The 25,230-nt window shown below is 45.5% G+C and overlaps 1 protein-coding gene across 1 annotated transcript in view; it reads right to left on the minus strand.

Moving 5' to 3' along the window:
• Positions 1-1,407: 1,407 nt before the first annotated feature.
• LOC142002227 (excitatory amino acid transporter 5-like) overlaps positions 1,408-25,230 on the minus strand; it is a 51,258-nt gene continuing 27,435 nt past the window's right edge. Inside the window, exons 5-12 of the mRNA XM_074978160.1 lie at positions 22,861-22,903; positions 20,592-20,814; positions 15,447-15,546; positions 11,181-11,414; positions 7,304-7,498; positions 4,511-4,645; positions 1,665-1,764; positions 1,408-1,545 (exon numbers count right to left, since the gene is read on the minus strand). Of these exons, the coding sequence (XP_074834261.1) occupies positions 1,408-1,545; positions 1,665-1,764; positions 4,511-4,645; positions 7,304-7,498; positions 11,181-11,414; positions 15,447-15,546; positions 20,592-20,814; positions 22,861-22,903 (1,168 nt within the window). The remainder of the gene's footprint in view (positions 1,546-1,664; positions 1,765-4,510; positions 4,646-7,303; positions 7,499-11,180; positions 11,415-15,446; positions 15,547-20,591; positions 20,815-22,860; positions 22,904-25,230) is intronic.

The raw sequence follows: 25,230 nt of genomic DNA on the forward strand, positions 1-25,230 counted from the left end.
AAAGTCTTTCTATGTTAACACTACCTTTCAAACAACATTCTAAACAGGGTCCCAGGGTCTGCTGGGAAACCAGCCTAATTTTATTTGCATCTGGTTCATGTATAGGGAAAATTTAAGTGGGAAGGGATTGGTTAATAAAACCTCCTTTAATCCTTGAGAAAAGGAAGGTTGATTCATAAAATATATTCAAAAGCATAGTATGCTTGGTTTTAGTACTCAATCATATTTTAAAAAAAAAATTACAGACACAGTTGTAATTTCCATTTCCTTTTCGTGCCTGCATACAGTTTTCAGGTACTGAGATTTAGTTCAAATTTATCAAGGAGAAATGAAAGATGATTTACAGATACTTGATTCTTGTATTCCACTGTCAACATATACATTTAGCTATTCATTCACAAATCTTACTGTTTAGTACCTGCATCTTTACTATACTAAATTAAGCACTCATTGACAGAGCCATCAGTGATTGCTGGGAGCCCTATCAAGTGGAAAAAACTGGAACATATTAAAACAACTCAATTCCTAAAGTCTGTATGTCATGAACATTGCTTGTAAAGTCCAAAGATGTCCAAACATCTTGTTCCTTGAGGACAAAATTAGATTTCGAATGATAGAATGTCTACTTGAAATCTCCTCCATTTTTAGAGAATAAAAAAATCAAACTATAAAATGTAAAAATTTAAAAATAAGATGGTCAAAAGCAATTTGCATAATAAATATACTGCAGAGAATAGGTAAAGGCCTTTGCTGGAAAGTGACAGCACTGCCTTGTCTCAGCCCCTTTTTAAAACAGCCAGTTAAGATTTTCCTCTTACAGCTGTCCACTTCTCTGTCCTAGGAAAAAATATTGTGCTGAGACACTAGTGGCATGAAATCCACTAGTTTAAAAATCTGTTGTTTTGATGATCAAAAGCAACTTCATAGATGCAGCTTCTGCCTGAGAAGCTACAAGTAGGTGACACTACTGCTTCCTATTTAACTTCTGGGCAATACGGTTTTGTTGCTGTAGCACTTTGGAGCTTCCCAAACACTTCCATAGAAAATCCAAACAAAAAGCAGTCAAGTAGCGCTTTAAAGACTAGCAAAATAGTTTATTAGGTGAGCTTTCGTGGGACAGACCCACTTCTTCAGACCATAGCCAGACCAGAACAGACTCAATATGGTCTGAAGAAGTAGGTCTGTCCCACGAAAGCTCACCTAATAAACTATTTTGCTAGTCTTTAAAGTGCTACTTGACTGCTTTTTGTTGTGATAATGTGTAGACTAGCACGGCTTCCTCTCTGTTACTTTCCATAGAAAATGTTTTCTGCTGCCATTGTGTACAGTAAGGCCCACATGTATGCACAGCTCAGTGGCAATGTTTTAGCACCAGAATCCCCTTCCTTGCAAATGAAAATGCGGTCATTACACCTGACAGATATTGTAATTAACTCCTGTTGCTTCAGACAGTGTTTCTACAATCATTTCCATCATGTGGTCTTTGGGCGGGAGAAGTAGGGTCTCTGGAGAAGACAACTTCTCTGTGTTGCTCACTGGATCTTGCTGCAAAAACAAAAATATTCTTAATTCAGATATTTGTCCTGCCCACGGTTTTTGTATTTCGCTTTAGCCCTGGCATCCTTCTTTTTTTTTTTTTTTTTCTTCCAAATGTATAGACTTACTTTCTCTGACTTTGGAGCAAAATCTTTCTGACAGACATGTGCTATGATGCCTGCAGCCAGGGCATCACCTAAGACATTGGTCATTGTTCTAAGTCGATCTCTAGAAGGGAAAAGAGAAGTGGGAGTCAGTTTTCATGAAAGTGCCAGGGGTGATAAATTTTGGGAAGCTGAATTTGATTTCCCCTGCAAGTAAATGAAATAATAAATAACCTCTTGCATGTCTGTATTACCTTTTATCCCAAAGGGATCCCAAAGTGTTTAAAACACATACTCACACAGTATAATGAATTGCTTCACCCAACATTGCCATTCAGCTGCTGCTGGAGTAAATTGCATCAGCTGTTCAAAAGAACAAGACCAAGTCACAGAGCCCTATGTTTCCGATTTACCAAAATGTGAGTTAAAATATAGTTACAAAATCTAAACATGCATGGGTTTTATAATAGCAGTTTTACTAATATTAGTAGAATAAATTGCCTTAGCATTTGTATTGATGGGACTTTTATTGAAATACTATATTTTTTCATGACCACACTTGACAGGATAGTGAGAACAGAATTCAAGAGCCACAAGAATGATTTGAGGTCTTGAAAACGTTACAGTGCAAGAGGTGGGTACCCTTCCCCACAGCCAGCCTGGCAGTGGGAGGTGCAGCAACCTGACTCCCAGCCACATTCCTTAGGTGAGCAGAGAGGACTGTGAATGCAGCACTCCACCTCCTGCCATAGTAGTTGAGTGACCCGGCTGGGAGATGGTGGAGCAGAGCAGGCTGGGTTGCTGCACTTCAGACTTTCCATGGGTGTGGAGTGAGAGATCTTCAACATTACAACAGCAGCAGCTGCAGTAACAGCACACAGAGGTACCACTGTCACAGTTGCTGCACTTCCTATGGGTTGCACCAGCTGTCTCTGGTAAATGTGGGGTGGAGGGGCAACTCCTGCCAATGAGTCCAGTCCCCCCTGTAATACCCCAAGCCCTTTTGAACCCTGCATGACCCTCAAAGCAGAGAGGCTGGTTGCTCTGAACCATCCTACAGACACCTGAAAACCAGAGTAGACCTTGTGGGGTGGCAGACAGGCTTCTGGGGACAGAGCTGCTAGCCTATGTCTGCAGTGTGCACATACTTGAGTGAGATCTGCATTTTGGTAGACTGGGTGTGAGGAATTTTCTCCCTAGTTCCAGGCCCCCTTCTAGGAAAGAGAGAATGTGGCAAATTCTCAACCTCAGGCAAAAATTGAAAATGTACCTAGATGACTCAGAATACTTTAAGAAGAAAGTATTCCTCGTTCTATTTGACAGCTTTAGGAAGAGTCTGGAAAGCCCATGATAGGCCATCGCCAAATGGATTACAGCTTGCATCAAAGAGAAATGTAGATTACGTTTTCAAAATGTGGTACTGAGCCTGGGGCCTGACTTTCATCAGGACTGGACACCCATGATTGGCAAAGTCCATGGAACTTTTGACAATCAGGCGGGAGGAATAATTCAATGATTTCTGCATTGGCCTGCTAAACTCAGGCTTGTCAGTTCAATCCGTGAGGAGGCCATTTAAGGGTCTGGGGCAAATAGGTTTAAAAAAAATCCATCAGGGATAGTGATAGGTTCTGCTATGAGGGCAGCAGCCTGCACTTGCTGACAGCTGAGGGGCCCTTCCAGTTTTAGGAGGTAGGTATATCTCCATATTACATATAGATCCAAAAATGTTGGCCTCCATAAATCACTAGCTACTTAAGAAAATGTGCTTCATCAATTTCCCCAGCATGTCAGAAGAAATCTGTTGGAACAAAGTCTGGACACCATCTATGAATCAAGAAGGAGGGTTTATTATGCACAGCTGGCTGATTGCCACATCACCTGTTAGGCTCAGTGAAGCATGGCAGGGACAAAAATATGATAGAGTTGCTGCTTCCAAGCCTTGTGTCTCCTTAGACTATGATCATGGCCATTAGAACTACTGTAACTACATTTGTATACAATGAGAAGTCCTGTTGCACCTTATAGACTTTGCCCATGAAAGCTTATGCTCCAAAATATCTATTAGTCTGTATGGGGCCAGAGGACTTCTTGTTGTTCCCGAAGACAGATACTAACATGGCTACCTCTCTGACACATTTGTATAGTCAGACTACTCAGGTGACACTTGAAGACTGAAAAGAAAAGCAGCTGAGTATTGGAGTAGATGAGAGGCTGGGTGTGAGTCAACACTCTGCCTTTGTTGCCCAAAAGGCTAATGGTATATTGGGCTGAGTTAATAGGCATATTGCCAACAGAGCCAGGGAAGAGATTATGCCTTTCTAGTCGCACAGGTGAGGTCACAGCTGAAGTACTGCCTCCAGTTTTGTGTCCCCCATGACAGAAAGGATATGGACAGATAGGAGTGAGTCCAGCAGAGGGCAACAAAAAAGTTAGGGACATATGGCTTATGAAAAGAGGCTGAGGGAACTGAACTTATTTAGCGTGCAGAAGATAACAGTGGGGGGATTTGCAACAGCCTAAAAGAAGTGGGGATTCTACCGAGGATGGCACCAGGCTCTTCTCAGTGGTGGCAGATGATAGGACAAGCACAAGGGTCTCAAGTTTCAGTGGCAGAGGTCTCAGTGGGGTACTAGGAAAAATTATTCACCAGGAGGATGGTGAGGCACTGCAATGGGTTGCCTAGGGAGGTGGCAAAATCTCCATCCTTAGAGGTTTTGAAGGTCAGGCTTGATGAAGCCCTGGCTGGGATGATGTAGTTGAGTTGGTCCTGCTTTGAGCAGGGGGTTGCATTTGATGATCTCCTAAGGGCTCTTCCAACCCTCCTCTTCTAGGATATTATGAGTGTTGCATATGGAAAAAAAAATACTTACAAAGCCCAGTCTACTGCAATGATCAGTGTGATGTCGTCAGTGGGAAGGCCAACAGATGTTAGCACAATGACCATTGTAACGAGTCCTGATTGGGGGATTCCCGCTGCACCTATGCTTGCTGCTGTAGCTGTTATGCTGTAGAAACATAAAGGCCACAGGACCTTTGTCACATAGAAGGCACTTCTTGGTTTTGATTGTATGCAAATTAAACATCAAATCTTCCAATTATCAGTGCCTTCGTCACCCCGCCCTGCCTTTCATATTGACCTAGCAAGGTCTGTTGGCTAGGTGGAGACCACTGACAACAGTATGTTCCCTCAAGCCACCGAATTCAGTCATAAACCCCTCAGTATTTATTAAGCCTCAGTGTTTCCCATGGTCTCCTCCCCCCTCCCAAGTTCTCTGCTTGTCTCAGCTAGCCAGCCGAGAAATTTTGAAATTCAACTTTTAAATTACAGACATTTTTCAGCATCTGTTTCTTTGTCGCCTAGTGCCTTGTTCTGAGCCCTGTAAACTTTCTATACTGCAAAGTTGCTTTGTGCTGCATACATTTGAAGAAAATTGCTTATAATTAAGCATCGTTTTAAAACAGATTTTTTTTGTTGTGGATGATTTTAGGCCCAGTCCTGCTTCCAGTGAAGTCAACAGGAATTTCTTTCTATTAACTTCAGTGGCATTAAGTGAGAGAGTGACAAACAACGCTTAGCTTCAGCCGTAGAGGCTTGTACTTGTGGAGCAGAAGGATATGGAACTATGGAAGGTGCTTGCCTCTGTACAGCTGAGGTTGCAGCTATTGTCCCATTATAAGGCTGGTTATGATTCCCCTTAGTAACTAAGAGACCCCTCTCCTATGCAATCATGTTTCACAGATTGTTAGTTGCTAGTTAAAATGAGTACTGAAATCTTTTCCACAGGTTCAGCATCACTTACTGGGCAGCTCATGAGGTAGGCATGGCATGAATGAGTTTGCTGTGTGTCTTTCCTGGCTGTAGGTGGATGGCTGGTGTCACGTTCTGTATGTGAAAGAAGAATGGCCTTATGGGCTGAGACATAAGAGGGCTGAGTTCTAGTCCTTGTGGTACCTTGAGCAAACATTTTCTAATTTTATGTTCCCACTAGTTGAGGGCCCAGATTGAGACCCTAGCCCCCCGCATGGGCAGTTGTATTCAAAAGTAGTGGATACTCTGGTTCAGGTCTCTGTTTCCCCTTTGTGTATAGGGTTAATACCTCTATACCTATCGGTTGTTAAAATGTATTGCCAGTTTTTGTGTGGTGCTGAGATGAAGTGTTTCTGTGCCCATAACACTGTATCCATGCTGTACATCCAGTTGTACAACTATGAGTTCTTAAATAAATCACACCCCCTAACTAACACATGTGGGACTCCACGTGTGTGTAGCCCAGGCCTATGTTTTAAAAACTCCTGAAGTGACTTCATGTTGTCTCAAGAGTCTGCGGACAGCCTGACACCGTTCCCTTGAGAAAGACATGACTTGCCCCATGTGTGCCAGTGGACTCTGAAGGTCATTTTAAAGTATTATCAATGTCACAGACAGATCGTGGTCGCCCGTGAATTTTTGTCTATTGCCATGAGCTAGTCCTGACTTTTACTAAAAATATTCACGACAAAAATCTTAGTCTTAGGATGCACTTCTATAGCAATGTAACTGCAACCTACTATGGGGATTGTTCTGCTTTGGGCACAAGCTACAGCGATCATTAGGTGGGTATAAGTGTTGTTCTCAGGGGTGTGAAGAATTCATACCCTGGAGCAACATTCTCTGTAATCTTTTCTATACAGATGCAGAATAATTTTTTATGTGACTCGAAGCATGTGTGAATAAGCACCAGGGTTTCCTGTAAGATGAGTGATGGGGCAGCCAAGCCAGGTGCCACCCAGCTGATTAGCAGAGCTCCCAAAGTACTAACAGCTGGCAGCATGCTTCTGCTGGTGCACAGCTGCACAAGCCTCAGTACATAACATTTATTCCATAGATGGATGGAAAGAATTAGAGGGAATATTGATGTGCACAACCAGTAGAAACAAAAAAATGTAGCTGTGGGTGCTCTGCTCATCACCTGGGCAGCACTGGAATCTCTCCGCGCAGCCACGCAAGCACCCAGCTTACAGGGTACACTGCCCCTGAGCCTCACAGCTAAGCTGTCCTAGTGCCTGCTCCAGATGCAGCTTGAGCAATGGCAGAATGCTTCCACTGATGTCACTACCGTCCCTTGGAAACGTGGGGTTCCTACAAGCACACTTCCCAGCTCTGTCTTCTGTGTCTATGTGACATTCTCATGGTGACACAACGGTGGTGCGTTGCTATGTGGCTGTGGTGACCATGAATTAGTCCTGACTTTGCTATAGCAGTACAGTGACAACTTTTATGTGTAGACAAAGTCATGGTGTTGGCCTGTCCTTCATTAAAAGTTATGTCAGCAGAGCTACATCAGTCCGGGCCATGAGAAAAACCACACCCCTGGGAAAGACCCCAAAGCTAGACACAGCTGTATTAGAGGATGAGGGTTTCCCTGCCATATCTGTACACCAACTGAAAAACTCCTGCCCATACAGACTGCACCTACACTGCCATAGGATCTGTGGTTTGGACGTGCCCTGCGAGTACAGGACCTCAAAGGCAGTACAACAGGTGAAGAAGTAGTCACCAGCAACCTCTTCCTTGAACATGTGATAAAGCGACCAATGTTGCCTGGATGTGTCGGGCTGTACATGGATCTCAACAGGGAAGAAAGAGACAGATTTAGAAAGAATAAAAGAAGAAATGCATTTACCTTATAGTTACAATTTGTCCCAAGTCCAAATCATACTCATTGACCTGAGCAATGAAGATTGTAGCAACTGCCTCATACAGTGCAGTCCCATCCATGTTAATGGTTGCACCAACAGGAAGGACAAATCGTGCCACCCGTCTGTCTATCCCGTTGTTTTCCAGAAGGCATTTCAAGGTGATTGGCAGGGTTGCTGAGCTGCATTTCAAAGAAATAACAAGTTCACCATTGCCACTGGAGTCACCATGGCAGTCGAAGGCTACTGAAGGTGTAGGGCTGGGTGAAATTTCTGTACACTAGCTACAACCTCCATCTTAATGGTTGACAGAAACTGACAGAACTGTTTATCTCAGTTGGGGTAAACAGTGGCATGCAATGTTCCTTGTAATTGAGCACTTTGGCAGCTTCCCAAGAGTGATTTGGATTAGCGGGGTGCCCACAGCACCCACAGCCAGCAGCATACATTTCTACTGGTGGTGCACACTCTGCACATCTCGGTGTACGTAACAATTTATTCCACACATGGGTGTTCAAAAATAGAGGGCTCATTTGTGAGATGGCAAACTTCACATTTAGTCAGGATAGTCCAAAGCCAACTGTGAAGAGTTACAAAAGGATCTCACAAAATTAGGTGACTGGGCAAGAAAATGACAGATGCAATGCAATGTTGATAAATGCAAAATAGTGCATGTTGGAAAACATAATCCCAACTGTACACATAAAATGCTGAGTTATAAATTTAGCTCTTACCATTGAAGAAGGAAATGTTAGTCATTGGCTGTGTCTACACTTACTAAAAACTTCAAAATGTCCATGCTAATGGCCAAATCGAAAAATACTAATGAGGCACTGAAATGCATATTCAGCACCTCATTGGCATGCCACCAGCTGCGGAACTTCAAAAGTGCCACAGTTTACTTCCCCCCCCGGCTCGTCTACATGGGGGTCCTTTTCAAAAGGACCCCGCCAACATTGAAATCCCCTTATTCCTATCAGCTAATAGAGGATATGATAATAGTCTATAAAATTATGAATGGTATTGTGGTGAAAGTAAGGACGTGTTATTTGCCCCTTCATACGATACAAGAACCAGGGTTATCCAATGAAATTAATAGCAGCAGATTTAAACAAAAGGACATACTTCTGCAAACAAGACACAGTCAACCTGTGGCACTTGTTGCCAGGGGATGTTGTGAAGCGTTAGCTCGGTTGATGGAGGACAGTTCCATCAAGGGCCATCAGCCATGACAGTCAAAGATCCAAACTATGCTCTGGATGTCCTTAAGCCTGTGACTGCTGGATGCTGAAACTGTACAACGGGGGCTGGATTGCTTGATAATTGGTCCATTCTATTCATTCTCATTGCAGCATCTGCCATAGGCTACTGGAGAAAGCCAGAAGACTGGGCTAGATGAGATGAAAGTGCCCAGCACGGTTTATTGTCAATGTCCTAATATCCAGCAGAATCTACAAGACTATTAACATGTGTAGACCAATTGCAATGGACCAGCTCAGTCAGTGGTGGGACTTTGGACTGCCACATAGGCCAGACAAAGCCACCCCTCTGAGAGACATCTTTTTACATGGATGCCAACAAAATATGCACCCCTCCCGATACATCTCAGCACTACCCTCTGACGTACCTGACATATCCAAGTAAATGTTGCATCTATCAAAACTTTGCTATCCATCTTGCAATCATCCTGATCTTATCCTGGGGTTGATTCAGTGTGTTCTTGTTTATTAATGGAACACATACTGATGTCAGGGTGCAGTTACATGACTAGTGCCTAGTCCAGGGATGGCCAACACTTGGACCACGGGCCAGAATCCAGCCCACAAAGCCTTTTCCCATGGCAGCGGTGCCATTTTATCCATGCTAGCCAAAGTGAATGGAGGGTGCGGGGTGTAGTCAGGCTGGGGGTCTGCAACCTGCGGCTATGGAGCCATATGGGCACTTTAAGGAGCACTTGTGACTCACTGCCCTGCTGCCACTGATATAATAGAATTAAATTTAATTGGTTTAACTGCTGGCTCCCTCACACCACCCTGCTGGCTGTTAAACCAATTACATTTTGTTTCATTATTTCAGCGCTGCAGTGCAGGGAGCTGCCTGTGCTGCAGATGGGGAAAGTGCCACCCATCTGAAGTGGAGGCAGGAATAGAGAGGGTAATCTGAGAGCTACTAAAGAAAGAGATCCTAATTAAGACCCAGAGCCCCTTCAATAGAACAAATTTGGTCATTTCTAAAAGGGGATGAAAAATTGTGGTATCTAACTGTGAATTATACAAAATAAGTTAGGAGAAAAAGAGAACCAGTAACTCCAGGCCTGAAAGATTCATATCCCTAGAGTAATAATTAAACTAGCAAAATCTAATAAAACTGTCATTTTAGGGAATAAGCAAGTAATTTAAGGAATGAATAAATTAACTTGGCAGAGTCTGGAGGAAAGTAAGCAGTTTAACATTGTGGAAATGTTACAAGAATTTGTTCTTGGTTTCTTTACAGCCATTCTAGAGGAAATAAATGGGCCATTTTTCCAAAGGAGTGTCTATAAATAAGTCAGGCAAAAGATAATTTGATTTAAAGTTGGATAACTTAGTGAAATTTGCTAAAAGTAGATAACAGGGATCTATGGAAATGTAACTGCCCCAGATGTATAAAACAGGCTGTAAGGTACATACAGCAGTGTGAAAGTAGTGCAAAAGGGGTTCAGAAAAAAAGCATGCACTTAACTCAAGTGAGACTCTGATAAGGTGCAATGTCTGATTTTTCTTGAAGCAATATTAAAAATAGTAACTGGAAACACCTTCATGATAAAAGAAAGGTGTAGCAATATAATAATGCTGCTGAGTTATCTGTGACTAAGCCCAAAGATTAGCACAACAAAACTCTTACAAATCTGATCTGGAGTTGTCCAGACAGCAAAGAAGCTTCACAGCAATAATGCAAATATTTGTGCAAGATGTCTGAGACCTATGCCCTCCTTTTTCAGGTTTCAGAGCCTGGGTTCCAGTCCAAACAGCTACATTCTCTTTTTTTAACCCGGTACTGGGCCTTAGGAGCCCAAGTCAGTTGACCTGGGTTCTGAGGTTCATTTATCTGTGTTTTTCTGCTAAGTAAATAAAGCCTTAAAGCCAGAGAAAGGGACTGTATTTTACACAGCTTTGTCATGCTCAGAGCACTATTATTGCCTCAGACCTTGCAGACACAGCTGGAAGGACGCCATCCACATCTGAGAACCCCAAGGGTGTTCAGGTGCAATTGAGGGCTCCAAGAAGCTTCTTAGTTGAGAGTGGTGTCAGGGCTGAGGTGATGGGCATGTGCAAAGCCAACAGCAACTTTGCGTATTGGATTTGGTAGAGACTGTTGGTGAGAGGGCTGTACAGGCAGGAAATTTTGTATCTCTCTCTTTCTCTCCCCAGCATAAGCTGGCCCAGATGGTCTCTCCTGCATCTCTTCTCTTTATTAGCCTGGGAATGACATGGTTACAACAATCCTGCATCAAGTGTTGTGGTGGCAGCTGCTCAGGATTTTAAAAATGCTAGTGGTGCTTGGTAGAGTTAGGCCCCTTTGTGAAACAAGCCCATTTCCCTTCTAAACTAGGTCTAATCTATATTTCAAGTTTATACACCACTTTTTTTTGTTGGGGAAGGCACCTTAAGTCTCCCACAGTTCAAACAGCTGAAAGCCAGGGACACAAGCTTTGAAAGACTCGCAGAAGGGGAAAGCGCGATCAGCATATTACTTAGCAAATACTTGTGTTGAACAAAGGGTGAAAACACGTTTATACCGAGACTTGACTAATGAAACTAGCTCTCCCCCCAACTGGAACAATGGAATGCCTGTGACAATGACAACCGAACCAGCTTGTCATACCTGGATGATGTTGCGAGAGCAATCAGCAGGGCTTGCAGTATTCCCTGGATGAAAGCAAAGGGGTTTTTCCTGGTAATTAGTACAAAAAGCAAAGGCAAGAGGACAAATCCATGGATGATTAGCCCTGTCACCACTGTAACAGCATAAAGTCCCAATTTCTTTCCAGTCATAGCTGGATCCTCCATCTCCAAAATCTTCCCAGCAATGAGAAACACAATGCCAAATGGAAAGTACCTGCAATAACAACAGTAAAAGTTCACCAGTTTGGGACAGGAGCAGTGCATATGTCATAACAGAAAAGACCATCTTGTTCTGTTCAAGGTAGCCAAATGTGGCATAAACCGGAGAAAGTTATAAAAGAGAACTAAATAAAAATCTACGTTGCAAATCCAACCAAGTGCAGTGTTATGCCCTGCTATACTATGGAGAATTCTTTCTCTGCTATCTACCCTTGTGTGTATTGCCCACATGTGCAGGGTCTAACATCACCATAATTGGGGTCAGGAAGGAATTTTTTCCCCCTGTAGTCAGATTGCCTCTGTAGCGTGGGGGCATGGTTTACGTGTGGCTTAAAACTCATGTAATGTGAAAGTTTTAAACTATGGTTGCCCTGCTCTGCTCCAAAGCTCCTATTTGTGACAGTTTTGCCATTTGATGTGAAGGATGTACCTCAAGCATCTTCTTATGAATGTCTGTAGCTTGCGATTTTGAAGACTTTTTAGGACACCAGGTCTTGCACCCATCCTGGCATTGATATCCTTATCTGTTCCTCCACAGCTGCCCGTAATATGCCCCAAGTAGGTGAACTGCTCCACATCTTCCAAGTCAGCCCTTCCCAGTGTGCTGATGATGTTGTTGGACAGTTGATGCTCATTGTCTTGATCTTTCCCTTGTTAAAACTCAGTCCAGTCATTGCAGTAATTTTGTCTAGTACAACACTTTTCTTTCATGCTTCCATGTCCGTGATCTTTCTGAGAGTTGCTATTTGGTAGTATAAGATCTCTCGCTTTGGAAGGCAGCCTGTACTTCACTGAGCTGCCGATCAGTTTGACCCATTTAGCTTCCGTGTGATGATATAGAGCTATTTCCAGTTTCTCTGTCCTACAGCTTGTTCGGCTTGTATCATCTCAGCTAGATTCTACACCACAGTGTGAAATGTCCTAATAGTGAAATGTTATGCACCAGCCAATGAAGCAGCTGAGGAATGTAAAACAGACTTCTAGTGAAAACTACAAAGTGAACTAGAAAGCAAAGGGTATATTGATTTTGATGAGCGACTTCAATGCTAAAATGCATAAATACCAGCAAAGCGCAGACCATGGGAAAAGAAGGCCTAGGCAACGTGAATGAAAATGAAGAGCAATTCAGTAACTTGCTCCTTCAATGGCATGGTGATAGGTAATAGTAGTTTTTCCACATGAAAGGATCCATGAGATCATTTGGGTTTCACCAGAAAAACAGATTGATCACATCTGTATCAGCAGTTCTTTTAGAAGATCGATCCAGGACATCCACGATAGAAGAAGAGCAGCTGTAGGTTCAGACCTCCATTGGTCATGATAAAACTAAGTTCAAGCTCAAGAGGTACACCATGAAAGTGACCAAGCTGGGATTGAAATTTAAGTCAGAGCAGCTATAGGGTTTAGAGACAAGAGCCAGTTTCCAAGTGAAGCTGTCCAACAGCTATGCACTTCTGGCAATCTTCATCCCAAAAAGATGCTACCATGGAACAAATTTAGGAACATACTGGAAAACAGTGTGTGATAAAAATTGGGAAAGAGGACAAGGCATTACAAAGAATGGATCACAGCAGAAAGTCTGAGAAAAGTGAAGGAATGAAAGGAGAGAGAAGCGGCAGTCAACCACAGCAAAACGAGAGCAACCAAGGTGTAAGCTCAGAGACTGTATTCAGGAGCCAACAAACAAGTTAAAAAGATTGTACAGGAGGACAAGAACAACTTTGTGGACAGCTTAACCCAGGACCTCTGGCTTATTGTAGGAGTGGGTGGGTGAGGTTTTGTGGGCTTAAACCTGCAGGAGGTTTCAGATTTTGACTTTAAAGTATATGAGATATTCTCTTGATCCAAACTCACTATCCTTTGGTCTACGCCAGTATGGCCATTCTTGTGTCCCTTAATCCCCTAAAGTTTCAGAATTAGCCCTTATTTTTCTAGTTAATGTAACTGCTGATGTTCTTTTTACAGAGAACCAGTAGTTCAGCTTATTTAATTAGTTAACTAGGTTTAGCATCTAGCACTCAAACATAAAATACAGAATGCTGCATTAAGAGAAATCTAAAGTTCCTGGTTGCCACTGACTGTCATTTTCTTATCTTATTAAATAATACATGCCCTCTATTTTGGGACATCATGGTCACAGACCACTTATTGCCTACTTTACTTCAGCATAACAGTCAACATTGACGCAGAAATCCAGCATTGTCTGTGCTATGCAAGCTCTCCTTTCGCCTACCTGAGACAAAAAGAGTTGTGTGGGGGAATGGTGAGGATGGGGTGTGGTCAGAGGGGTAGTTTTATGTGTGGCAGTGCAGCGGATGGAGGAGGGCTGTAGGGGTAGCTGTATGGGGGGACAGCGTTGAGGCTGAGGCAGTTGGGTTCGGGGAAGTGGTGGCAACCTGGACAAGGTGTGGTGGGTGCAGAGGGCAGAATATTTTCATTTTCAGCGAGGGTGCAGGGAGTGAAAAAAACACAAAGACTGAGGCATGTGCTCTGTCTGTAACCTCATTTCTAGCTGGGCTCCCGTCTGTGACTTTACACAGCGAATCATTACTCTCAACAAACATGGGAGATTGTATGCAGCAGGAGAACCTCTCTTCACCTAGAACCTCACTGTCAATGAAGAAGCAGGTTACCCCTACCCACACCCAGAAGGGCGAACCTGGTTATAGAGTTGTGAACCATACCCAGCAGGGCAAAACTCATGACAACACAGGGTGAACACTAATCCTAATATGGGGTTAATCGGTGTGGTTGGGGGCAGGGCTGCCGCAAGCCTAGATGGTCACATGATACACTCCCTCTTTTTGCAGGAGCCCCCCGCCCCCGAAGTGGCTTTTTTCTTTTTAAATGAAAGTTCAGATACGGTAACCCTAATCAGCTCCTCCCAAAACAGATTCTGTTTTCAGAGTTGGAGGAAGGACAAAGGAGCACGGCGGGGGGTGGGGTATATAAGCGATATAAGGACATGCTGAAGGTACACATGAAAAGGTCCAGGATCGGTGTCGACATTTGGGAGAACCTTTCCCAGGACCGTCCCCAGAGGAGAATGGTAACACAGGAGGGTTTGGCACACACTGAGAAGTTCCACCACAGTGCAGGCGAGGAGAGGCGGAGAATAAGAAACAACATCAAAAACTGCCAGCGCCCCTCCAACAGCTACTAACACCTGCCCCTTCTGTGATAAGATCTGCGACTCCAGAATTGGGCTGATCACCATCAATGGAGTCACAAATAGGAGGGTGACATGAAGAAGTCCTACTCGTTATCGAGTGACTGCCAAGAGCATGAAAGAATGCAGCTTTTTCCAAAAGAAAACCCATTCTATACTTGTTTTATTAAAAAACAAAAACAAAACCCACAACTGCCTGTGATTTCATACCCCTTTGTTTAAAGAGTTAAAAAAAAAAATCAAGCTGACCAAAATAAGGTAGTATCAGAATTAAGGTTGCTGGTGGAACTTTATTTGCCCTTTTCTCCATTGTGCTTAAGCACTATGAACCACTCTTTTATCACATGATTGCATTCTGGTCCCCGCTACACCCTTGTCTTATTTAGTAGACTGTCTATTTTGGTGAATTCTAGTGCAAGTGATGAAATCAAGGTTTCATCTGAACGTTTTCTAAACGCATTAATATGAGCCAGTAACATGGACCATGTCTACACTCTAATCACAGGGCATGATTGCTTTAAGCTAGCTAGCTCACGAGCAGGAGGGAAGATAAGGCAGCAGGTGGACTAGTCCCCTGAGAGTTCCTGCCCAGGGTTCTGGGTATGTTGTACGGCCCACCTTGAAGCAAACACTTGCTGCAGATCTGGTGATTGCAAACATAATCCTTATAAGAACAATTCTTAGACATAAGAGTATGAATGGGCATATTTGTGGAGAAGATCTACACGATATTATATTTTATGCTTTTATGTTGACTGCAGAAAAGGAACTATTTCAACACCATTCTTGTAACAAAACTGGGCTTATCTGCAGAATACGAGAAGAGCCAAATCGAGGCAATCAGAATTATTTACTCACCAAACAGCCATTGAGACAATCTTCATGACTGCTTCATTCAGACACTGGCATACGTTGACTAGTGGCATTCCGCGCTCACCCATTTTCCCTAGGAGGAGTCCTGCAGCCAAACAGATGTTAACATGAGCTACAACACATGTAAAGGCCCTCTAGTCTCTGGCTGTCACAATATAAGGTCAATTGCCTGACTCCCAAGAAAATCAAATTTCATTTTGCGATAAATACCTTTGTGTGATGGACCTCTCCCTCCCTCTCCCCACCAGCCTTTACTGAAGATGGGTTCTGAATATAAATATACATAACTCAGAAATGCTGTGTAACGTACAATTTTTTATTTTATTACCTGCTGAAGCTGTATATCATATTTTTGTACATGTATCCTTCTTTGTGAAGTTGGAAATAAGTAGTATAGGTCTGTTTATAATTTAAAGGTGCTAATGGCCATTACCAGACTATCTGGAACAACTCAAAGGGAAGGGTATATCATATGAATGTGTAAACCTTGTACGCCAAGTGGAGCATAGGTCATCTACAAGTCTTCTGCCTCCCCTGGCAATGAGTTTCAAAGGTTGACTGTGCAGTGTGTGAAGAAGTAGTTCATAATGTTTGTTTTAACTACTACGACTACTATTTATCCCTTGTACTCCGAGTGGAGCACAGGTCATCTACAAGTCTCCTCCTCTTCACGCTGTCTCAGGACAAAACTTCTAGCTGACCTCAGGAGTACCCCAGTTGTCCTTCAATCTCAGTAAATCTTCTCCACATTGTCTGAGGTCTTCCTCTTTTGCGCTTTCCTTGCGGGTACCATGTGAGAGCATGACGGACTATGCTGGATGATAGTTTTCTACGAGTGTGGCCTAGCTAGCCCCACTTTCTTCTCTTGATTTGAATGCCAAGTGGGTTTTTCTGTGTACATCGTTAATTGATTTTATTCAAGTTTAGTCTGTAGCCCTGTTTCCTTAAGTTGTTAAGTAAAGTTGTGTATTAATTCTAATTGTTTCATTAGCTATATACCATTCATAATTGCTGATTGGGAGTTAAACCTAGATTGTATTCCTGCAGGTTCCCAAGGCACACCGTTGTGCACAGGGGCCAGTCAGGTGGAGGCACCACCATTTTACAGACCTTTAGAAACAAGGAATGGAAAGGGGATTCCCAACTATCCAACATCACCACTTTGGGCTGTCCTTTGATACCAACCCATCAGGCACCCAGACACACGTGGGTGTTGCCTGCCCTCCAGTTACCCAGGGAATAAAGAAATGGGGGTTACATACACTTGAAACTTTCCAGTTTTAGGGGGAATGGCAATTTGCCAGGGTGGCCACCTGTTCTTCCATTTAGTCCCACTTGTATGTAAGAGTCTTTCCTACAAGAGGCTTTGTGTCAGGTTACCAAGTAGGGGTCAGACAGACTGTTACACACAAATGTTGATTCCTCAGCAGGGTTGTATTTGCACTTGGCAATTCTACACCCTTTTTGCGGATACAGTAAACCCCCAAGATACATGCAACAGACAGGAGTGGGCATACAGCCTGTCTCTTGCCACCCCTGTCAGGAGCGGTTTCCCCATCCTGGGTGTGGCAGGGAGCTGGGAACCAGGCAACAACCTGGCTCCCAGCTCCTGGCTCTCTTCCACTTGCAGAGCTGGGAAACTGACCAAGGCAGCAGCCCTGGTCAGTTTCCTGGTTCCAAGGAGTGGAGGGGAACCAGGACCCAGGCTTCCCAGCTCCCCTCCAGCTGCTGGAGCCAGGAAACTGACCAAGGTGTCTCATGCTTGTCAGTTTCCCAGGTCCCACAAGCAGCAGGGAGAGGGGCCCCTCTCCCCTAGCTTGCACAAATAAAAAGCTGTCTCTCTCCCTCAAAATCTGAAATTGTGCCCCTGCTTCTCTTTCACAGGAACCCAGCTAGCTGCTCTAGCCAGCATTTGGGGGCTTGAGAACAAAGGTTTCTCCATAGAATGCTGGGGCTGGAAGGGATCTCAGGAAGTCGTTGAGTCCAGCCCCCAGCCTAAAGCAGGATCAACCCCAACTAAATCATCCCAGCCAGGGCTTTGTCAAGCCAGGAGTTAAAAACCTTTAGAGATGGGGATTCCACCACCTCTCTCAATAAGGCATTCCAGTGCTAAATGGTTTTTCCTAATATCCAACCTACTTCTCTCCCTCTGTAACTTGAGACCATTGCTCCTTGTTCTGCCGTCCTTCACTACTGAGAACAGCCTCTTTGTAGCCCCCCTTCAGGAAGTTGAAGGCTGCTATCAAATTGCCCCTCAATCTTCTCTTCTGCAGACTAAATAAGCCCAACCCCCAGCCTTTCCTCATAGGCCCTGTGCTCCAGCCCCTTAATCATTTTTGTTGCCCTCTGCTGGATCCGCTCCAATGCATCCACATCCTTTCTATACTGGGGGTGAGGGGTTAGAACTGAACCTAATACTTCAGATGTGGTCTCTCCAATGCTGATTAGAGGGGACTAATAACTTCTCCAGATCCACTGAAAATACTCCTCCTAACGCACCCTAGTATGCCATTAGCCTTCTTGGCTACAAGGGCACAGTGGTGACTCATATTCAGCCTCTGTAATCCCCAGGTCCTTTTCTGCTGCACTGCTACTTAACCAGTTGGACCCCAGCCTGTAACAACGCTTGGGATTCATTCCCTGCCCATGCTGAGGCTTGCATACCCCTTGGAGCAATAGCAAAGCCAGTGCAGGGCTCCCTGGTTTACTGAGAGAGGCTTTGGCCTTTCCAGATAGTTACGGTGCCAGAGCAGGCCCCACGCGTGCTCTGGCCACACCCAGGGCTGCTGCAGCTTCTGCAGCATGACATCCCTGCCATCCTCCTCCGGAAGAGGGATGAGCCTGACCCTTCCCATGCAGAAGATGCCATCATCGCTGCTGCCTTGCTGAGTCAGTAGGCTTGTCTGGCGCTACTCCAGCTCAGACTGATGGGACCGGCTGCTGATGGGTGCATGGGAAGACCAGCCATGGCTCCAGAATTTCCACATGTGGAAGGACACCTTTCTGGAGCTATGCGCCTGGCTTGCCCCCCATCCTCCGCAGAGAGGACACTCACTTCCAGCTTGCCATCCCCCTGGAGAAGAAAGTAGCCATCGCCCTCTGGAAGCTGGCTGTCCCCAACAGCTACCAATATGTCAGGAAACAGTTTGATGTGGACATGTGCACTGTCAGCACATCCTCATGCAGGTAAGGGGCTCCTGGGCTGCAGATCCTGCCCAGGGGCGTGAGGTGTCCTGGCCCAGGGGGACTGTCGGGGAGCAGGGGCAGAAGTGTAGGGGGGAATGGGAAGGTGGATAGCCCTGTCCCAAGGGCACTGTGCTGTCCCACTCATTCTCACAGCCCTGCTGCATGGGGTGGGGCAGCCTCCCGGGAGGGGGCCTGAAGGGGTGGGGTAGGCTGAAGGATATGGGGAACACCGTGGGACCAAGAGCCTGACTACCCCAGTCCCTCACCCCTGTGCCCCACCTCCTTCTGCTGCAGGTTATGAGGGCCGTCAGCTCCCTGCTGCTGTGGAGGCTTGTGTGCCTGGACGATGTAGACATTGCAGTGGCTGGATTCGAGGCCTTGGGGTTCTCCAACTGCTTTGGTGCCTCACGGTCTGGGGTTTGCCAGGGCTCTTGTGACCTGGCTGTAGCCCAGGGCATTCTGCCTCTTGGCTGCTGGGTGCAGGAGCACTGTCTCCTCTGCCCGGAGACTTATCAGGTCTCAGACTTCAGGGTCCATCCAGGATGAGGCTTACCTCCTCCTGGCTGGGGGTGAGTCCTGGAGCCTCTCTCCCTGCTCTCTGGTGGGCCAGGCTGCTGCCATGGCTTTGGAGTGGCTGCAGGGCATGGCTATGGGCAGGCTGCAGGCACATGTGCTGCCTGGCCTGCTCGCGTGCTTCCTACTTGCTGGCATGGGGTTTCCAGGGCTGCTGTCTTTTTAAGGCTGGCTGGAGGAGCAGAGCACAGAGCTCTGCTTACAGCGGACAGGTGGCCGACGCCATGTTGACCAAACTTTGTAGTGTAGACACAGCTCTAGTGAGCAAATGGGGAGATGTCTGCTCAAGTCTTGAAGGAACGGCTGTGTGGAGAGCCTAAATCTGTTTCCAATCTGCCATTTCCTTTCAGGGCTCAAATCACCATATTACAATTATGCCAACACTGAACTGAGCTTCCCTCCTGCCGGTCCTTCTTTCCTACCTGCCTTCTCTACCTCTAATGATAATTCCACCCTCCTCCTTGCCCAGCTTCATAGCTTTGGTGTTATCTTCAACTTTTTCATCTATTTCTCCTGTCTTCACCCCATCTGCAGCCTGTAGACCGCATCCTGTCGGTTCTGCTCCATTATTATAAGCAAATACACCATTTCCTCTATCTACCCTGATCTATGAGCTCACCTGAATCACTGCCCCCATCCATTCTCACCAGTCCCCCTCCTGTCTCTTTGAAACACCACTGGGCTTCAGTCAATTTTCTCTCCCATTTCTCTCCTTACTCCTCCACTCATCTGCTTTTCACACTCAGATTCATCCTCAAAGACAATGCTTCAATTTTCTGCCATCAGCAACTCCTCTTTCCTTCTTCACCTACCCCATTTAAAATCCAGAATCTTTCTTTTCTTGTTCATTTATAAGCTAAACCACAATCCCACTTCCATCATCTGCACACCAAATATAAACACTTCCTTCATTGAACAATTTACAAAGGCCTGTATAAATTCCTAAAGTTTTTTAAGTAGCCTGTAATGATTTCTGATAACTTTGTGTACTTCTGATCTACTTTTTCCAAATGTAGCCTGTTCACCTTTTTTTAATGAGTTTTAACCAAATGAAATGTTTGGCTGGATAGGAGCAAGCTGCGTTACCCAGAGGGATCCAAATGTTATAAAATTATTTTTAGAACTTAATAAAGAGCCTTCTAAAAATCATTGTTACCTATATGAACAGATTTGCTTCTAAATTTTCAGACAATGCATCTTGTACTGGGAATACGTGGAGAGGAAACATTACCTTGTTAAATATGAATGAAGAAGTTGAAATCAATGCAGCCTTAATTATGGAGCTGTTAATGATGCCTCCATAATTAAATATCTCCCTAAGAGGCTTGGTCAATATGTAGCATGAAATCTGACTCTGTATTTGGTAAGTACCTATCGTAGCAGAGAAGATAACAATCCCCAAGACGTTCATTTCATTGCTGGTCCCAGGCAGGGTCCGATAGGTCATTTGAGGAGACGGGGTAATCTCGAGTAGCACAGGCCTTTGAACTTCAGGATTTTCATCATCAGGTGCAAAGTAAATGAAGCTAAGAGATTTTCCTGGGGTCTTTGGGAAGCTTGAAGATTTTACCTCTGGGACAAGAACTGTTCGATACTGCAATAAAACCAAGGAAGTTATTAGATAATGACGTATTAGCAAAAGACTTGATCATGCTCTACTACCACTAATTTGAATGATGATGGTTCAAGCACAGAATCTGCAAGGAGGAAGCCTGAGAAGATTTATGTTAAGGACAGTGATATAAAGATCAGGTTGTGCTGCCACTGAAAACTAAAGAGCCTGGTTGTGACCCAAGCAAGAAGGGAAGTGGTTTTGTTCTCTTCAGATCATCTGTGTGATGTGTACAGGATGCTCTTGAAGGGAGAATGGCACACATGGATTTTGCAGGGCAGAGGCTGAAGAGTGGACAGACAGAGCCAGTGGTAGGTGGCAGCTGATTCCAAGTCATTATGAGTCTGTGATTTGTAGATGTGGATTTCTCCAGGGAGGCAATGAACAGGGGAGGGGAGAGCGTGATTTTGGAGGTAGGAAACAAAAGACCACACGTGAAAGAGGGTGAAGGTGGGGAGAGCCCAGGGTTCCTGGAACATGAGCCCTGATGAGGGGGAAGAGAGGGAAAAGAGCCCAAGCAGTACACAACCGAGAAAAGTGGGACAGAGTAACAAATGGCTTGAAAAAGTCAGAGGAAAAGCTCATCGGGTGAAGGGGAGAAGAAAGGAAAACAGAGACTGCAATGAAGAGGCAAGAGGGAGACACAGGGAATGCAGCGCTGGCGATTGGAAAGCATCACACTTGGACTGACTCGTCAGGCCCTCATGCTGACACTTCTCACTTAGGGCTATTGTCAACACAGCTGACTCACCTGTCCAACTGAACTACAACTTCCCACTGCCTCAGAGCTGCCCTGAACCACTCCTCCAAGCCATGAGTCTGGCCTTAGGACCCTCCCAGGCCTGCCGTCTGCTGTTGCTGCTTGTCTCAGTTCCTGAGCGAGGCTGACATTACCGGCATTTGCTGCCTCTGCACCTCTTGCCACACCCCAATTTGCCATACACCTGAGACACAGCTTAAAACAGGGAGTTTCCTGGCCAAGGTAGGACAGAAAACCGACTGGTGCTCCTCCTCTCCACACCCCTGCTCCACCTTGCCCTGCTCTTCCAGTGGAAGCACCGTGCTGCTGCTAGTGCGATTGGAGGCAGTCCTCCCCCCAAGTGGCGTAGCACAGGACTAGCAGAGCTAGGAAGCTCACACGGCTTTTGGACCATGCCTCTGTGGGGCAGGGCAGGACTGTCCCTATAGTCCCTGGAAGCAGTGCAGCACTCACAGTGAGTGGGGAGGGAGTTGCTCTGGAGGCCCTGTGCACCCCCACATGTCGCTTATAATGAGATGTGGTCACCCTTCCACTCGTGCAGGTAAGTTATTCCTCTCCTTCCCTCCTTCCCCCAAGCCTGCTCCTCCTCCCAGCTCTCTACCCTTTCCACCCCTCTACCTCCTGGTGATTCCCCACCTACACCCCAACGTGCCCTGTGCCACCAGCCTCAGCGTGGGTGATGGCCAGTCTGGGCAGGAGATGGGAGCTCTGCAGTGCTCCCTTGCCCTACAGGTTCTGTTGTCTGGTACCAGCAGCTCAGGCCAGGGAGAAAGTGAATGGCTCAGTCCAGGGCAGCATTAATAGCTAGATTTCCAAAGGAGGTTTTTTGGAGGTATTTGTGAAATCTGGCTCTGCATGATGGTGGGGTGAGGATGGTGCCTTCTAATGGGGAGCAGAGGAGACTTTTCATTTTTAAGTCCCCAGGTATCTGGGAAAAGGCTGAGTCTGGGGAGGACAGGACACATCAGCAGCGAGGAAACCCTCACCTTCCTCCTGTGCAGCTGCCCAGGCAGGAGGGCTCAGGGTGCATTTGCAGCCACAGCAGTCGTGGCTGGTTTGAAGCTTCCAAACCTGAATGTGTCACGAGCTGGGATCCATCTTTGTGGAAAGCCAAAGATACTGTGTGTGAGTGTGGAAGGGGGAATGCTTCCTGGTCAGGCTCCTGCCATGACAGGTGCTGCACATTTGACTCTGTCCCACCCTGAAGCTGTTTCATTGCTGTCCGGAGCCTAGAGGTAATGGCAGAGCTCAGGGTCACGGGAACTCACCTGCTGGAATGAAGCCTCAATCAGGTTAGAAGGAAACATATTTCTGTAAGAGATGAAAAAGACAGGCATGAAACAGCCACAAGACCTTGAAAAGCGTCTGGAGAGCTTCTTCTCAGGAGTAACATTCACCAAGTTAAATAGTAACAGAGTAAGCCGTGCTAGTCTATACACTATCAAAACAAAAAGCAGTCAAGTAGCACTTTAAAGACTAGCAAAATAGTTTATAAACTATTAATATATATATTAATTATACCTAATAAACTATTTTGCTAGTCTTTAAAGTGCTACTTGACTGCTTTTTATTCACCAAGTTAAGGCAAGTAAAGTACATTATGGCTCATGCTCATTCAGCTCTATTGCTTCTACTGTCTTCCTTCCAAAGTTACATCAGGAACAGAAGCAGGATTGAAAAATCCAGTGACAGACCAGCCACTGAATCAATTATGTAAATCCCAAGGTGCAAAATAAAGTTCCTGAGGCTAATGTACTTCTGCGATGTCATTTGTCATAGAATTTACTAGGTGTATGGCTATTGGGCCAAATCCTGCAGTCTTTACATAGGGAAAACTCCTGGTAAGAAGATCAGAGATGCACAGGAGTAAGGGTGGCAGGATTTGGCGCACAGATATGCTCAACATTCCCAAACACATGGAGTGAAAAACAGAACACAGTGGCCACATACTGGCCCCTTCTCCTTCACCGTCTATACTGCAAGGAACCAGGATGCTGACGAAGGTTCCAACTGAAGGAACTAGCCCAGACGTGAAGGAGGATATCTGCGTGTTATGGATGGCAATATCCAGTGTGGTGAGAAAAACTGCTTGATCTCATTGTCATCCAATCTAACAGGACTGAGAATTTAGATCACAAGTTTACATCCTATTTCTTTTGGTAAGGAACTCCGAGTTTTTGACTATCACTTAAAAGTTAGATTTCATGAGTGGGAGGAATAGCTCAGTGGTTTGAGCATTGGCCTGCTAAACCCACCAGTGTGAGCTCAGTCCTTAAGCGGACAATTTAGGGAGCTGGGGTAAAATAGATTTTAGAAAAAGGGGATGGTGCTCAGTCCTGCCAAGAAGGCAGGGGACTGGACTCTATGGCCTCCCGAGGTCCCTTCCAGCTCTATGAGATGTGTAGCTCCGTTTATATGTTATCTTTGCCCTTGAGTTTGCATGAAATGTTTGGCAAATCTGCTCAGGTTTCACAAAGGCTGCGTATGTCCACTTTCCACAGTGGAAGTGGGAACCAATTCATAAATTAGTTGGCATATTCCTCAGGTACTGATGTGGGAAGGTTTGGCTGGGCCCCAGTCTGTGTGATTCATGCAATCTGGCTGGGGATGGGGCTCCACATGTGATTATGCTGAGTGATAATAGTGCCTGAGGGGGTTGCTGCTGGTCACTAGCAAGATACTGTGAAAGACAGCCCAGGCGGGAGAGAGTTAAGGGGGCACAGCAGTCCTGCAGTTCAAGGCTGTACCCCGGGGATCCTGGCACAAACTCCCATGGAGGTGTCTTGCTGCTAGGTGTTGATAGGCCAGTCAAGGGGGTATGTCTTTGTGTTTCTGGAGGCTCTGTTGATTTTGGTCACTTTCATCCAGTTTTTCAGTGACCAGCCAGACAGCAAGGTAGTGACAATGGGGACTGGAGACATACAATGGCACCATAACCGTATTACTGAAAATTCTCCCTTCATCACAATAGGCTTCTTAGCATGGGATCTACACGAGCTAGCCTGCTAAACATGTACTCACCTAAGCTAGGGAGAGGCCAGTCACTGGAGGGCGTGGGAGAGTATGGATGTGTGTGCTAAGCCTCACCCCTCCATCAGACATGGTGCTAATCAGATATTTCTTGAGGCAGGGTGGCAGGTTTTCTATTTGTGTTCCTGCCTGTCCCAGGCCTCCCTTGACTAGGTGTAACAGCCCACAGGCAGACTGAACCTCAGACCTCTGAAGCTCAGAGCAGGAGCCTCTGCAGTATGAGCTAAAAGCCAGGTGGCTCTCAGCTAAGGCTGTGGAGGAGACCCGTTGTTTCTCCATGTAAGTGGTCTAGGTGCCACTTCAAGGGACAGTGAATCACACCGAGGTGTGTGGTTACATACTTCCCCTAGCTGAGGGAGTGTGTCCCAAGCTTCAGACGCCAGCTGAAATCCCGGATGAGCCCTCACTTGGAACCCACTCCCGCCAAGCAGACGCAAATCTGGGACCTCTGGAGCTCAATGCAGGCGTCTCTACAGATTGAGCTAAAAGCCAATTGGTGCTCAGCTAAGGCTGTAGAGGACACTTGTTCTTTCTCCATGTAAATGTGCTAGGTGACAGTGAACCACACTGAGGTGTGTGGGTTACACAGGCAGGAGTTGTGTTCCTGT

This window comes from Carettochelys insculpta, chromosome 27, assembly GCF_033958435.1.
Source record: "Carettochelys insculpta isolate YL-2023 chromosome 27, ASM3395843v1, whole genome shotgun sequence".
Taxonomy (NCBI): Eukaryota; Metazoa; Chordata; order Testudines; family Carettochelyidae; genus Carettochelys; species Carettochelys insculpta.